This window comes from Rhamphochromis sp. 'chilingali', assembly GCF_963969265.1.
Source record: "Rhamphochromis sp. 'chilingali' genome assembly, chromosome: 1".
NCBI classification, from domain to species: domain Eukaryota; kingdom Metazoa; phylum Chordata; class Actinopteri; order Cichliformes; family Cichlidae; genus Rhamphochromis; species Rhamphochromis sp. 'chilingali'.
This window is the reverse complement of record NC_137929.1, coordinates 27,620,280-27,637,596: the sequence shown is the minus strand read 5'-3', so window position 1 is coordinate 27,637,596 and position 17,317 is coordinate 27,620,280. Positions and strand designations below refer to the sequence as shown.

Below are 17,317 nucleotides of genomic sequence, written 5' to 3'. Positions count from 1 at the left end.
GGATACTTGAGGGTGCATGGGAGTTTGCCCAACCAGTCTACATGTGTTTTGTGGACTTGGAGAAGGCATTCGACCATGTCCTTTGGGGTGTCCTGTGGGAGGTGTTGCGGGAATATGGGGTGTCTGGCCCATTGCTACGGGCCATTCGATCCCTATACAACCGTTGCAAGAGCTTGGTTCGCATTGCCGGCAATAAGTCGGACTCGTTCCCGGTGGGTGATGGGCTCCGCCAGGGCTGCCCTTTGTCTCCGGTTCTGTTCATAATTTTTATGGACAGAATTTCTAGGCGCAGCCAAGTGGCGGAGGGCTTTCGCTTTGGTGGCCTCAGAATCTCATCTCTGATTTTTGCAGATGATGTGGTTCTGCTGGCTTCATCGGGTGAGGGCCTCCAGCTCGCACTGGAACGGTTCGCAGCCGAGTGTGAAGCAGCGGGAATGAGGATCAGCACCTCCAAATCTGAGGCCATGGTTCTCAGGGTGGAGTGCCCACTCCGGGTCGGGGATGAGTTCCTGCCCCAAGTGGAGGAGTTCAAGTATCTCGGGGTCTTGTTCGCGAGTGATGGGAGAAGGGAGCCGGAGATCGACAGACAGATTGGGGCTGCAGCTGCAGTAATGCGGACGCTGCACCGGTCCGTCGTGGTGAAGAGGGAGCTGAGTGTAAAAGCGAAGCTCTCAATTTACCGGTCGATCTACGTCCCTACCCTCACCTATGGCCACGAGCTGTGGGTAGTGACCGAAAGAACGAGATCGCGGATACAAGCGGCGGAAATGAGCTTCCTCCGAAGGGTGGCTGGCCTCTCCCTTAGAGATAGGGTGAGAAGTTCGGCCATCCGGGAGGGGCTCAGAGTAGAGCAGCTGCTGCTCCACATCGAAAGGAGCCAGCTGAGGTGGTTCGGGCATCTGACAAGGATGCCCCCTGGGCGCCTCCTGGGTGAGGTGTTCCAGGCATGTCCCACCGGGAGGAGGCCCCGGGGCAGACCCAGGACACGCTGGAGAGATTATATCTCTGGGCTGGCCTGGGAACGCCTTGGTATTCCCCCGGATAAGCTGGAGGAGGTGGCTAGGGAGAGGGAGGTCTGGGCCTCTTTGCTTAGGCTGCTGCCCCCGCGACCCGGCCCCGGATAAAGCGGATGAAGATGGATGGATGGATGGATGGATGGATGGGTTGGTACCGTCGACTAATTCCAAATTTTTCATCAAGAGCAGCTTTATTGAATGACATGACAAGAAAATCTAGTCCTACAAAGATCAGGTGGACGAAAGATGGTGAGAATGCATTTAATGATTTGAAAGACTGTGTCAGAAACCTGTTTTGCAGTGTCCAGATTTTAACCTTCCCTTTACAGTACAAACGGATGCCTCTGAGGTGGGTCTGGGAACTGTTTTACTGCAAGGAGAGGAAGGGCAGCAGTTGCCTGTCCAGAACATCAGCCGAAAACTTTTTCCAAGGGAAATGAGGTATTCGACCATTGAAAAGGAAGCATTGGCGATCAAATGGGCTCTAGACACCAAAAAGATATTATCACGTTGGGAAAGAGTTTGTTCTTGAGACTGATCATTGAGACTGATGCAATGGATTCATAATATGAAAGACACTAATGCCAGGATAACAAGATGGTATTTATCTCTCCAGCCTTTTCGTTTCCAGGTCCAGTATAGACCCGGACATAAGAATGTCATTGCTGATTTCCTGTCCCGTGACTCAGAGGAGTAACGGTCATAAGAGGGGGGAGTGTGACAAAGTGGGTGAGAAGACCATTTGTCTATATTCTTAGTTAACGTTCTTGTTTTGATTTAACCATATTTCACATGTAATCTGCAACAGGCAAACATCTACTATCCCGGGTTTGTTTATGTTTTGCACTTTTACAGATTATATAATATAACATCTTGGTTTAAATCAATCCCTACAAGTTTGTTAAGTTAACATGTTCTTTATTTCAACTGTTAATTTGTATTGTTTAGAACTTACCTTACCTACCTGTCTTCCAGAAACAAAAGGAGGAAATGTAGTTTTACTTCCTGCTTTATAGCTTCTGGGTTCATCTGAGGTCACAGGAAGAGACCAAGTGCGAGAGGGGAAGAACTCTTATAATTTAATAAAGTTGATTTTAGAGGGTTTATGAATAGATTTATTGTTGTAATATGTATTGATTACACCACAGAGTTAATGTTGCCAGTAAAGAGGAGTAGTAGAGGTTTGAATATAATCATGTTCATCTTACCTACCTTCTGAATGGAATAGTCCAGAGGAGAAATTGTTTGGTTAAGTGGACTATTTAAGCAGAACTCAGGTGTTTCAAGAAAAAGATTCAGGTCAGTGTAGCTGTGTGCAGTTTGACCTTAATTTCCGTTGATTTAAGTTCAGTTTTGTTTATTTGAACTGAGTTAATTATAGAGTTGAGTTTCTTATTTGTTTCTTTGTAAATATTGTTTGGGTCACAAAATGGTGAATAAATCACTTGCTACACTGGACAGCATCAGTCTCCTGCACTTCTTTGACCGCTTAAGTCAAGTCCTACCACAGGCATAAAGTCTGTAATTACCTTTTATCGCACACTGTTATGGAATAATAAGAAAAAAATTACAATTAACCTCCTAGGACCTGGCGTCCACATATGTGGACATCACATTTTGGGTTAATTAGACCAAAATACTAAATCTTGCTCTACAAGGGCCTGATATCCACTTACAAGGACATTATACTGCAACTGTTCTATCACAATTTTAAATGAATATCCTCATATGTGGCTCTCATTTTTCTTAGAAACAAAAATATAATCTGGTAATTCTTTGTTTTTACATTCATCGGGTCCCAATATGCCCAAATATCAAAGAGAAATTAAAAATGCATGCCGTGGAAGAGTTCGGGTCTTAGGAGGTTAAATAATAATAATAATAAAACTTAAAGTGTAGTTTATATTTTAGTTCTCAGACCTTTAAAGTGCAAAATAGCTGAAACAAAAGAAAGCTAGGCTTTACTTTTACTTTGTATTGTGGTGAAAAGATTTAAAATTCAACAAAAAACCATGAAGGGACACGTCCTACAGTCAGTTTTACAGATTTTACACAGAAAGAATCAATCTACTGTTTACTTTGTATTTTGCTTTAGAAAACATGATGAGAAACAAAATACGAAATCATGTTTCTTAAATATGTGTAATGTATATGTTTTGCAAATTTGCAGTACCATTCACTAGAAAAAAAAAACCCTGCATGGTTAAAATCTCAAACTCATAATATTTACTAAAGCCACTTGTGGCTCTTAATATTAAGTACAAAGATTTTTTCAATTACTATGTGACATACATGTTTGTACAGTTTGAATCTGTCATAGGCTCGAGGTAATTTCCACAAAGCAAAAGGCATGTCCAACGTATTTATTCTGTTTATAATCTGTGAAAGGCTGCGATCAGAAATGGAAGTATTTAAAACTATAATAGTGTAAACTGCTGCTCCTTTATTACCTTTGTATTTGTGGAAGAAATCAAAAATGTCTCTATATCTGGAACTCAAGGACGTCTAGCATCATTTTGTGTCTGATATAAACGCATACAGAAATAAAACAAACATGGCTTCTCCTGCTAAGATACAGAGCCAAGATTAAACAGTTAACAAGGTACATTTTCCCTCTTACCCACAGAGATAGTATAATACAAGTGTGAACTCAAATACATACAGTGCATGACCCCCAAAGAAACAGCGCCATCCAGTGGCATGTCCCATAATATCGACCTTCCACCTGGCTACATTACAGTTTTTCTCAGTCGCTTTGGTGCGTTCCTCAGAACACCATTAACATTTGCACAGCAGTTAGTGCATTTCCCAAAACAATTAGTGCAAACTGCAAAACCTAGTGGATAGCCTGCAAAAGCACGTCACATGCACAGAATTGATTATCCATACCTCAAAAGCAAGTATCCATGTCAACGAAACAGTCAGTGCCATCAAAATGAAAAGTCTTGACACCATCTTTATGAACAAGATAGTCAAATGGCATTGTCATGTTTCCACTATGACAGTTTATAATTTCAGTGTTTCCCATTGCAAAAACAATTGGTGACACCTGAAAATGCTGACAACAGCACTATGGCCTACCTGTACAGCCATCTGAAATGTGCAGTAAAGTCACTGTAGATGTTATGGGAGTCTTGGGAGTAACTAAGACACTGAATACGTACGTTTCACATTTCCATTGTGTAGAAGTGTTTGTAATCCTACAGAATTGTGCAAAAGAAAAATATGCTACAGTCACTTGTTCACTGTAGAATACATGTAAACATAAAATCACCCATTTGGTAGAGCCTCCTCATGAGTGACAGCTGTAATTCACCTGAGATCAATTGTTCAATTTCGGAGACATTTCCAGGAACAATGATACAGAAAGGTATAGGATTTGCTTGACAGATGGCCAATATTTGGCATGTGATAACTAGTTCAACAATTTTGTGTGTGATGACTTAAGCAATGGATGTATGACTATTAGTTTTATTGGGAATGACTATTCAGCATCCATAGGTATGATTACTTTTGACTGACATGACATAAGCAAATGGAAATGTCAGAAAGCAGCAGGGAAATGTATGGAAGCAACTGATTCATGTCCAAAATCATTTGCAGTTTGTTCAGAGAGAGGAGAAATTGCTACTATGATGTGCACAAATGACTGAGTGTTGTGGAGGTTGAACTAATAGTTATGAGAATTTCAATTCTGATCTGAGAAACGCACCAAAGCGACTGAGAAAAACTGTAACATTACAATGAAGATTAACTGAATAAAAATATAATGGTATTTTTTCTAGAGCTAGCTCTCTGTTTGCTACTCATCTTACTAAGTTCCACTCTTTAAGTACACCTCATTGTTTCTTCTTGTGTTTCTTAATGAATGTATGAATGAATTAGAAACTACAACCTAAAAGTAGCATAACTGTGTGTAAATACAGTACACAACCTCACAAAAACAAAATTAAATCAAAGAGACTCGAAAAATAGTAATTCTAATCTATTTCTTTCATACTTTTAAAAATCAATAACTACTTTTTTAAAAACATCAGGCACTTGTTTTACACAAGACAGTATAAATCATACACCGTGTCTAAAATCCATTTAGCTGGTTTAGTCTCAGGGTCTTGGTCGTGGCTCCATGAAGGCACAAATCTAACTTCAAGTTGGTGCATTATTAGTGCTGGTGAAATGTAGGGCTGTGTGAGGAACAGCAACTATGTGCAAACATGTGGATCACCACAGCAGATCAGTGTCTTCTGTCGTGATGCCTTAAGAACTAACAGAGCAGCAGGAGGCACACCGGCATGACATCTCTGCTCTACTTGCAGTTATTATTTTATTTTTTATGGCTGCTGACAACTTTGACTTCACTGGGTTGAGACTCTTGAACGGGGACATCCAGGGACTCCTCCGTGCTTTTAGATGGCATCATCAAAACTGTGCTAATATCCTCGCTGTCTTCTCTTTGAAACATTTCCTTTAATGGTGTCTCTAAATTCCAGCCTTGGTTTTTTGCAAATGTGTAAATACTCCCAAAGAGATCAGGAAACAATACCAGAACATCAATTTGGGCTGCTTCCTTGGCACTGTGAACAAGGAAGGTTTTATTACTGTATGATTGATAGATAGATAGATAGATAGATAGATAGATAGATAGATAGATAGATAGATAGATAGATAGATAGATAGATAGATAGATAGATAGATAGATAGATAGATAGATAGATAGATAGATAGATAGATAGATAGATAGATAGATAGATAGATAGATAGATAGATAGATAGATAGATAGATAGATAGATAGATAGATAGATAGATAGATAGATAGATAGATAGATAGATAGATAGATAGATAGATAGATAGATAGATAGATAGATAGATAGATAGATAGATAGATAGATAGATAGATAGATAGATAGATAGAATCATTTAGTTTAACTCACTAATGTTCATGGAGATTGCGTATAAAGCACAGTAATCCCAACGTGTTTTCAGTGTAGGGCTTTTTACCTTCCAATTTCTGAACCAGCTCTTGTGGAAACTGCAACAAAAACATTGGTTATGAAGCAGATTTTAGGAATCTAGACATTTGATATTTGATGTTACAGTCACCTTATTTTTCCACTGCTTAAAGGATCCGTCCACAGCACATTTTTCTACAGAATCAATCAGCTCCTGTTCAGCCTTTCTATAGTTTGCGACGTCGTCTCTGTTACCGATCTTTCTCAAGTATTCAGTTTTCCTGGAAAGGAAATTATTAAAAATAAATATAAAAAATAATAATAAATAAATGCAAAAAAAGCAGCATTGAGCATTTAAATTTTTTTGAACATCTGTATCCCTCTTTGACAGGCAGAAATCAAGAATCATAAAAATATGATTTTTATTAATTGTCAATAATTCCCTCACTTTTCAGAAGTCCAGAAGAAGGGATGTTTTAAGCATTCTTCTACTTTGGGTCTGTCCTTTGGCTCTTTGTTGATCATCCACTCGATGAGATCCTTTGCCACCACATCTTGAACGTGATCCAAACTGTACTTCCCATAGTAAATGTTGGACTCGCATTCAAAGGATTTGCCAAATGGATGGTGGCCTCCAGAGAGGATATAATAGATCAGCATGCCTGCAACCTTAATAACAACACATATTATCAGTTTAGGTATGTTTACCAAGTCATTTTTCAGTTAATCAAGTTTGTGTTCAGACTTTACCTGGATGTCAGCGCTTGACTTGTATGATATCACAGATTCTTCTGCTTCTTCTGCTAAAGTCTCTCGGGCCATCCAACATTTGGTTCCTGCACTGCGTGTACGTAAAGTTGTTTGGCCTTTGAGTAAGCGTCTGCTTATGCCAAAATCAGCTAATCTCGCCCTCCCAGTAACATCTGCAGGAGGAATGATATTAAATAAAATCATATCTGGTAAACATTAATTAAAATGTTTTTTTTTCCTGAAATTTAATCGTGTCTTACCAATCAAAACGTTCTGGGGTTTGAGATCTCGGTGAAGAATTTTAGGATTTCCACAGTGAAGCACCTTTAGACTTTCAAGAACTTGTTTGACAAGTTTCTTTAACATCAGTGGGTCATGGTCATTGTTCCTGATATATTCTTCCAGGGTGTATTCACAAAGTTGCAGACAAAGATATCCAAAGTTCTCGTCCTCTGCAGCATCAACATATCGTACGATATAAGGATGATCGAGTTCAGGATGTCGTAGAATTACTTCTTCGTTCTTCAGCTCGTCATAGTTGCTTTTAGACATTCTCTTAATGGCAACTTCTGTGCCGTCCTCTCTCAGCCCCAAGAAGACTTCAGTACCATCGCTTCCCTTTGCTATTCTGAATTCTGCATCATTCACATAAATAATGCTTCTGATTCTGGATATTTTACTGTCATCTGAGCCAGCAAGCATCTCCAGTTTGTCCTTCCACCTCTTGCTGACTGGATCCCAGTTTAGTTTTTCTGATTTTTCAATGGTGCTGTAGTCAAAAGGCTTCACATTTGAAGTTGATTCTACAACAGGAACTTTTGTTGTTGGATCAGTTGCTGCAGTGGAAACTTCAGCATTTGGGTTTTCTTGCTTTTGTGTCTTTTCCTTCTTTTTCTTTTTCCTTTTCTTTTTCTTCTTGGCCACAGACGATGCTGCATTTCCCTCACATTCTGAGTTTGGTTTGCTCAGATATTCTTTCAGACTTCTCAGCACCTCTTTTAGCTTGTCATTCATTTTCATATCAGCTGATGTCAGTATGTCCTCGGGCACTGAAGTTACACCCACTGATGTAAAAATGTTAGCTGCCTGTTCGATTAACCGTAGGTTTGCCAATATACCGTATGTATAGACCCTGATGTTAGTCGAGAGCTTCTCATTTACAAAAGGGGCGACTGTTCTGCATAACTTCTCGAAAAAGTCTAAGTCCCAGTCCTGTGTGCCTTTTGTTTTCTGTGTTATCACATACAGTGTTTGTAACACTGCTTCACAAACACCACTGTCTTTTGAGTCAAGCTGTTTCAGTAGTTGTGGAACTATAGCTACTGCATGCTCATTTGTTATGTCATCCATTGTACAGAAAACTGCATTCAAACTTTCAACTGCCAGCTTTACATGTGTCTTAGTGATGTTTGGAAAACGACTGGCTGCACATGCAATATAAGTGTTCACATTTCCAGTTTCCTTTAGCCATTTAATACACGCCTGGCAGTATTTATCTGCATCTGGCCCTGTAACAGTAAAGAGAAGTTCAATCATGGTTACATGGTTCTGAGGATCTTCCAACAGCATCTGACTGTTAAAAGTTCTGAAGACTTCTTCAGGTGTTTTTTCGGAAATAGCAATTGTAGCATCCAAAAAATATTTGATTTTGGAACAGAATTCATTTCCTTTGGATGCAATTTTATGAATCATCTCAGATAATCTTTTGTTGTGAACTGAATGCTCAGGATGAGTTACAGGTAAGAGTGTTACCGGTGCACCAGCAGAAAGAAGCACATTTACGACATCTTCTCTGTCATTCTTGGCAGCAGTAAGTAGTGGTGTGAAATCATGGCATCCATTTGGAGCAGCCTTTGCTTCTAGAAGTTTCTCCACAAAAAAAAGTGGAGCATTGGAAAGTGAGACATAATGCAAAGGTGTCAAGCCATATTGAGAAGGTTTATTTGGGTCTGCACCTTGTTTCAAGAGATAAGTACATAATTCTCTCCTGTGTTTTACAACAGCAGCAATCAATGGTGTTATGCATTGACTCCACTCTCTAGAAGGGTAAAGTCTATTAATGTCATTGTCCCTCAGTAATTTCTTGAGCTTTTTGCAGTTATCGTTAAATATACACTGTACTACAGGATGTGTGTCTGTTGGTTGGGGGAGTGTCAGTTGAAACTGTGCCACTGGAAAATTCATTTCTTTGCTTGCCTGTGGAAGAGAGAAAGAATTAATATTAGCAAAGTGATACTGAATTTGGTTCTGCTTTAAACTTGGTTTCAGAAACCTAAACAAAACTCTGCGCAAAAATATCAACTTGGAATAGAGAGCAACAGATTTGGACACAAATAATAAATGCAATATCCATCTTCTTCCGCTTATATGGGGCTGGGTCATGAGGGCAGCAGACGATGTAATGTTATATTACAATATAAAGTAGTACATTTGTATTTGGAGACAATTTACACGGGTCCTTAATCGCAAAATTCCTAAGATACTGAAGTATATTCTTAACAATGATATCTTAGACAAGGGTTGCCATACCACTTAAACTTTGAACTTCCTTGTTGAACAAAGTGAACAAACATAACCCAACCTATGAGGGGCTGTACAAGCCAAAATTCATACTTTCACTCTCACATACACATACAATGTTGGATAACACCTCCCACCCACTCCATGACATGCTGGTCAGTCACAGGAGCACGTTCAGTGAGAGACTGAGATTACCGAAAAGCACCACTGAACGACACAGGAAATCTTTCCTGCCTGTGGCCATCTCCCTGTACAACGCATCCACTTAACACACGGTTTGCTGCTACAACTACACGTTTCTTTTCCAGCTATTTATTTATGAGTGACTTATGTATGTATGTATGTATGTATGTATACATATGTATATATTGTACTATTCTTAGTTAGTGTATTGTCTGTCTTGTCTTAATGTTGGTTTATAATGGAGCACTGTAACAAAAAATAATTTCCCCCAGGGATAAATAAAGTATTCTGATTCTGATGATTCTGATATATTCTTCTTTCAGGCACATGTATTCTTATTTTTATTTTCTATGACAGTATGTTTGCACTGAAGCACCGCAGCAATTTCTTAATGTTGTAAATGAAGGAAAAAATGTCCATCCCGGTTTTCCCTCCAAGGCACGAGCGATAAGCAGAGTTCTGTCCTTTCCTTCTAAGATTCCTAATTATTCAAAGTAACACTCAGGTATGCCATTCAGCGTGTTAGTACGAGCTCGGGAGCAGCTTGGGAGAACAAGAAAACAGAGACTGCTTTAGGTTGCCTTCCCAATCGACTCAAAGGTTTATTTAGTACATAACAGCTTATATAGAGGAAAAAAAGGTTCGTGTGTCAGCAAGTTCTCAGTTCAAACCAGTACAGACCAAATAAGGAAACGTCTTCCTGCCTTGTGAGCAAAGAAGTATCCTGTGTGTAGTTTATCAGTTCAGCTACAATTTATGATCATCCCAGCAAAATACACTCCTAGACATAGAATACAGAGTTCTTTCATTAGTGAATTCTGAAACAAACCACCTGGCCTTTAACGAGCCTTTTTCTAAGAGATAAAGAAAAAGGGAGGATGGGAGTAAGGAAGTGGTCTCGTCTCTGTGGTATTTTCGACCTTGGGGTACCAGCCTGTGAGTCTTACACATCAATTCTTGGGTCAGAGAGAAAGAGAAAAACAACTATTAAATGGGCCTTATTGAGTAACTCTTTTCTGTATAATATCACAATAAAACAATATCCTGTAAATGCTACCATGGTATCAAAATATCACAACAGTAAACCTGCTCAACATTTGGCAATAAAACCCTTTCTGATTCTGATGTATTGTCACTCTCACATACATACATATATTTTCACTCTCACATACATATATTGTCATCTCGCACACCTTTATTCTTATTTCATATCCATGTATATTCACTCTCACATAAATCCATTAATCTTCCTTTCACACACATGTATTCTATTTTTCTTAATGCTACATATTTTTATGCTGACATATATTTATTCTCCTTGCAGGTGCAGCCCTTTCTAGTCATACATATATATACATACACTTTACCTTTCAACACATATATATTTGTACTCCTATACTCATATATACATACAATCCCAGTGTTTATCCTTTACCCTTGCATACATACACTCTGACATTCACATCTGCATTTCCTAACACAGGACGTTAATCCTTTAAGCAGGAAGTTATTCTTAAACCAGGAAATGTAATACACTTGGAGAACTTACTTGACATACCCAGACCTAAACCAGAAGAACCAAGCAATGAAGCTGTTCAAAGTCATCCTGCTTTCTTTGCTAGTATTGCAGTTAATTTGTCGAGTAAGTAGTAATGAAAATGTGTAAACATGAGAATAAAAATATCTAAATATAAAAATTAAAATAAAACTACGTGAGAGTGAAAATATATGTGTGTGAAAGAAGAATATATGTGTGTGAGAGTGAAAATATATGTATGTGAGAGTGACAATACATGTGCCTGAAAGAAGAATATATGTATGTGAGAGTGAAAGTATGAATTTTGGCTTGTACGGCCCCTCATACCAACCCAAACATTGCAAATGGGATCAAATTACAACCCAACACTCCCCGTTAGCTCAGTGCTTTTCTTAAGCAAGCAGAGATTATTTTACAATACTTTTGTGTGTGTATATATATATATATATATATATATATATATATATATATATATATATATATATATATATATATATATATATATATATACACAAATCCACCCCAATGTCTTTTACTGCCTGTCTGCCCTCTGCTCTCTCTCCCAGTTTTTTCAGTCTTTTCTCAATAAAGCTAAAAAACAACAACAACTTAAACAACAATCAGAGGATTGTAAGGAAATGAACTTACAGCGTCGACGTAAAGTACAGCTGTTACATTTAGGTCAAGGTCTCAGGTATCTTCCGGCTCCTCCTGCGGGCGGTTTATCCTTCAAGCTCGGGTCCTCTACCAGAGGCCTGGGAGCTTGAGGGTCCTGCGCAGTATCTTAGCTGTTCCCAGGACTGCGCTCTTCTGGACAGAGATCTCCGATGTTGTTCCCGGGATCTGCTGGAGCCACTCGCCTAGCTTGGGAGTCACCACACCTAGTGCTCCGATTACCACGGGGACCACCGTTACCTTCACCCTCCACATCCTCTCGAGCTCTTCTCTGAGCCCTTGGTATTTCTCCAGCTTCTCGTGTTCCTTCTTCCTGATATTGCGGTCATTCGGAACCGCTACATCGATCACTACGGCCTGACTGAGCATGTGACCCACATGCTGTAAGGCTATAGCAGAGCCCGGAAACAAATCCACCCCAATGTCTTTTACTGCCTGTCTGCCCTCTGCTCTCTCTCCCAGTTTTTTCAGTCTTTTCTCAATAAAGCTAAAAAACAACAACAACTTAAACAACAATCAGAGGATTGTAAGGAAATGAACTTACAGCGTCGACGTAAAGTACAGCTGTTACATTTAGGTCAAGGTCTCAGGTATCTTCCGGCTCCTCCCATTTATATAACACATACAGCAAAATTGTTAGATAGGGAGTGGGAGGGGTTGAGTGTATGTCAGGATACAAGATATTTTTGTACTGCTGCTGCCAACCTAGCCTGCAGGTTAATGATTTATTCCTTACAGCGGTATTATCAAATATGAAGATTTTGCTGGCAGCAAACATCCTGCTACAGTTGGTAACATGTTTTTCAAAGAGTAAACCTCCAATGTTCTGTAATGGTCCCTTGGCCTTGTACTCAGGGTTTTGAGTTTTGGGGATGATGAGGGGGTTTCTAGCTTGTGTTTTTTATAATCTTGTATTTTGGTCCTTTATTCTTTATTGTTACTTAGCCTTGTGGTTACAGAGTTTTATTTAGTTTCTTGGTGCTTATTATGATCCTGTATTCTGTGCCTTTTGTTCTCTGCTTGCTTTAGTTGTTAGATTTGTCTCTTCCTTTTATATTTCCATTCTGTTCCTTTTCTCTTGTTTCTCTTGTCTGTTTCAAGTTTGTGTGTCTTAACCCAGGTTTCAGTCTTAGTTATTTCCTGTGTTATTCTGAAAGTCTCGTGTCTCGTGTGCTTTGTGTTCAATTCTACTTTCCCGGATTCTTTATTTTAGTTTCAACTGTCTTCTCACCTGCTCCTAAACCTGCTTTTATTTCTTTAGAAACTTAGCAACAAAGCTGTTTTTGAGTTTTCTGCTTTCCTGCACTTTTGGTCCAATTCTTGCCCTCATATAGCTCACACTGACATAATCTTTGTTTAATAAATATTATTTCTTTTCTGTTATTTTTTTTTTTTAAAAGAGCCAAAAAAAAAACCCAACAACAACACAGTTTCATTGTATATGTGACAATACAGACAGTAAAAGACTATTCTATTTTGTTCTATTTATTCACATTCTATTGTAGTTTCCCTTAAAAAAGTGATTCATATTTTTTCTGAGTTTTAATCGATACTGTATCATAAACCCATTGACAACTCCAATGATTAACACATGATAAAACACAATTTACGATCATATTTTCATACATTTATTGATAATTAACTGATAAATCTTAGTGTAGGCCTATATCATTAGAGTAACATTCAAGTGTAAACCAAAATCTTACAAAAAAATGTTTGATAACATTCACACTGAAGCATTTTTCTACAGTCATTTGTTAGTACCCACTGCGATCAGTGACATTGGAGTGAGATCTTTTATATTTAATTTTTGAACGTGCAGTTTTGGTTCACTGTGTCTACAGAACGTCTGATGTTGAAATCCAGAGGACCTCCGTGTACCGGCTATTTATAGTCCAAGTGTGGTAGTTGTGGATGTCTTTTTAACGTCACGTTTTTATACTGCTTCCATCGGCTCTGTATTCACGTTTCCAGAGGGTGGAGGGCATGTTTTCTCTACATATACAGTTATGTGTGAAGGAATGCAGAGTGATCATCAGAGATGTCTGAGATGGTGTGGGCTCTTGAAATAAAACAAAAGTGAGCAGCTGAACGGTGGCTTGGAGCAGAAATGTCCCCAGCTCCTCACAGTCACTCCACAAAATATGCACATCAACAAAGACTGTCGAGCAGATGGTCATTCATACATACACACCTACACAAACTTCTTGTACTTTCAGTCGCAACTTCTATCAATCCAGCTACTGATCACAAACACATTCACTTCCCTTTTAAACCTATTAAACATATTGTATTACTTTTAAAAGGACTCCCAAACCTTTTCTAAGTACTAAAATCATTATTTTACATTTTAACATGGAATTCCACATTTTTAATTTCATGTAATTATAATAGCATTCATAGATGGCCTTACCCAAAACTCCTTAGAACAGGTGTACAGAGTGTAATTTAATAGTTTAAACACGGTTTTTGGTACAATAAGTGAAACACCAAATGAGCCTGAACTGGCTATAGTTCTCCAACACTGATATCTGGGAATGAGTTGCTAACATGTGTGAACACAGGGATCCTTTTACACATGAAGACTTTAAAACACAGCTAAGGCTGTCAGTGTTTCTAAGTTATTAGTTTTGCTTCCATGAATCTTTCAGTGTGGCAGCCTGAGAAGAATTTAAAATTCTGAAAACATTAAGAAACTCAGATTAAAAAATAAAATGTTCTTCTTCTTCTTTCAACTCCTTCCATTAGCATAAAAAGAACAAAAAGGTGCAGAACAAGAGGCAGTTGCTGTACTTCAGCATCTAGCCAGGAATACAAAAGAGGAGTGAGAGGAGCATAAAGAGGACAATCTTTTTAAGTAGCAGGTCGTTTCAGATGCAACATTTCCATCAGCTCAACAAACATCAGCAAACACAATCTTTGAATAGAATAGAATAGAATTCAACTTTATTGTCATTGCACATGCACAGGTACAGGGCAACGAAATGCAGTTTGCATCCATCCAGAAGTGCTTTAGTGATATAGATATATTACAATATATATTAGCAATAATATAGATATGTGAGTATATTACAGAAATGGGTCTATTATGGTATGTTATAATGTACACGGTATGAAGTATGTTGTGAATATTCTATAACTAAGTATGTACAGGCTGTAGTGAGTACAAGCTATGTACAGGCTATGAACAGGATATAAATATGAAAAACTATACAAAATATGAAATAAATAACTTTACAGAAATCTGAGATATACAGCTATACAGAAATGGGAACTATGCAAGTTGTAACAGTTGTTGGATTAAAGATTATTGAATGTACAGAATGATTATTTACACAGAGCTATACAGTAGTGCAGTTAAGATAAGTGAGGGTGTAGGTAGTTTCTACAGAGGCTATATAAAGTGCTAGTGGTTGTGAGTGGTGGTGTTTGAAGTGTGCTGCTAGTGAACGGTCCAGCTGCTGTTTTTCACTCAGAGATGGAGAAAGATAAGAAAGACAGGAGAGCAGAGGAAGGAGAGAGGTTCGATTTAAAGGTAAGGACTGCTGAGTAGGATTTGATAAACTGGAAGTTTAAATATTATATGTAAGTCCTCACGTTTTAAAATCACATATTGGATCTGTACATGTGACATTACATTTTTCAATATATTGAAAAGTGCTGCAAAACAAGCTAAGCTAGACTAACTATAAAGGTTGCATGAAAATAATCTACAGTTCAGTACAGGATAAACTGGCTTGCAGCTCGCAGTTTAAAGTAAAGCAGTGTGTTGGACTGGTGCACGGTGGTTGTGGTGCTCATGGTGAGAGTTGGGTCACATCAAGTGCAGCTGAGATGATTTTGAGCTGACGATGCTTAGATTTATTCACTGAGTACCCTTCATACTGTTTAGTATAAACACAAGATAAACAGTGTGCTGTCAGTGTAGATGATGGAAATCAGCCTGGACAACTCATAAAACACCTGCTTACTTCTTGTTAAATTCAGGTGTGTAAATCCACAAAGAGCAATAAACCTCAGAGCCAGTAGCGGTTTTAGATACGGGCGACACGGGCGGTTGCCCGGGGCGGCATCGTGGTGGGGGGCGGCATCACGGGCATCGGCAAAATAAAAATAAAAAATTGCTCCTACTCATGCTGCCCCGACATCAGCCAGCGCATAGTGGGAATGGCATAGGCACGGATCGGTTTTCTATCGCCCATTTGCTGGGTGTAAGAGGACGGTGGGGGATTCTCTGGCTGGCTGGAACGGCATCTAATAACTAACTAATAACTAACTCGCAAAATAAAACAAAATAAAAACAAAACAACAAACACAAAAACACCAGACATTATGATACAGACTTATAATTTGCACCGATGTTTTTTCGAAATTCTATATGTTCAAAGTGAGCGCGAGAGCCCTCGGTGCGCCTGCTCACTGCCGAAGTCAAAGTAAACTTTATTGTCATCTCCGCTACATACAGTCCAGTATATAGAGAGACGAGACGGCGAGGCTCCAGTTACAGCAGTGCAAGTAAACAAACAATAAATATAAGAAGAGTAAGAAAATAAATATACACTTTAGGACTCGGGGTAAAGGGATCAATAACTATTTAAAATTTACAGTTTGATGATTTAAAGTCTCACACACAACCTGTTGAAAGGGGAGGAGAGCCCTGCTGCTTCCAAATAGAGCACATTTCATTCATAATGTTGTAAATCCAAGCCCATTATGTATTCATGATTTGAATCCTGGGTTGTGTGAAATCCCAGAAATACACCTTAGACAAAGTGAATCTGTGAACTAAGGTGTAGGTCTCTTAGGTTATGTTGTGGCGATCCTCAGGTTGGGGAATGGGTGCTCATACTGGAGTGCAAAATTAAAACCAATGTAAGATGGACACGAAAAGTTCAAAGCCATCAGGTGCTCAGTTTAGAAAAAAGAGAAAAGAAGAGGAGGAGAAACGAGCAAAAGATGCAGGTAAGCAGATGTGTCATTGGATAATGGCAGGTCATCCTGAAACAATCAGAATCAGAATATTTTATTAATCCCTAAGGAAATAATGTGGATTACAGTTGCTCCAAAAAGAAATGGTAAAAATAGCAACAGTAACAGACTAAACTCCAAACAATACATTATGTTACAGATTTTAATATTAATTAGTCATTGTCAATTGTTGATTTGTCCTGTTCTCATTGTATGACGAATTATGATGGCTGTTTGGTAGCCATTTGCATACAATGCATACTCTCCCTCTCTTCATATGTGAGTGTGTGTGTGTCTCTGGCGAAATTCAGTGTGGTTCTGACAACAGTTTTATGTTAATATACAATCCTTGATATGTTTTATGTGTGTGTGTGTGTGGGGGGGGGGCCACTGCTCAGAGCACCAGCAGCCCAGATCAGCTGATCACAGCCTGTACACAAAGAAAATCTGCTGGAACTCTGAGTAGAAATTGTGATTCTTTTTCCATTGCTGAGCCACTACGACTGATTTTAGAGTTCTCCCACCTGCTGAACCCCACTTTAATAATAAATGAATATAACACAAGTTTCAATTAACTTTGGACAAAAATAGCTGGTAGAAAAATCCTCAGACCCGCCCCCTGGAAGAGCCCCACCCCGATAGGAAAGAGGTCCAAGCCCCCCCAGACACCCAGCACTTGCTGACAGCAAGTGCTTCAAAAACAGCACTTTGTTCTCC

General features: G+C 38.9%; 1 protein-coding gene across 1 annotated transcript; it reads right to left on the bottom strand.

Annotated features, from left to right (window-relative positions):
- Nucleotides 1-4,755: 4,755 nt before the first annotated feature.
- Nucleotides 4,756-12,227, bottom strand: LOC308411702 (uncharacterized protein). Its single transcript, XM_080905699.1, has 7 exons — nucleotides 11,606-12,227; nucleotides 6,978-8,913; nucleotides 6,718-6,890; nucleotides 6,416-6,636; nucleotides 6,119-6,248; nucleotides 5,950-6,047; nucleotides 4,756-5,590 (listed from the first exon to the last, which is right to left on the bottom strand). Exons 2-7 carry the CDS (start codon nucleotides 8,899-8,901, stop codon nucleotides 5,341-5,343), a joined length of 2,796 nt encoding a protein of 931 aa, XP_080761825.1. The 5' UTR covers nucleotides 8,902-8,913; nucleotides 11,606-12,227; the 3' UTR covers nucleotides 4,756-5,340.
- Nucleotides 12,228-17,317: the final 5,090 nt, after the last annotated feature.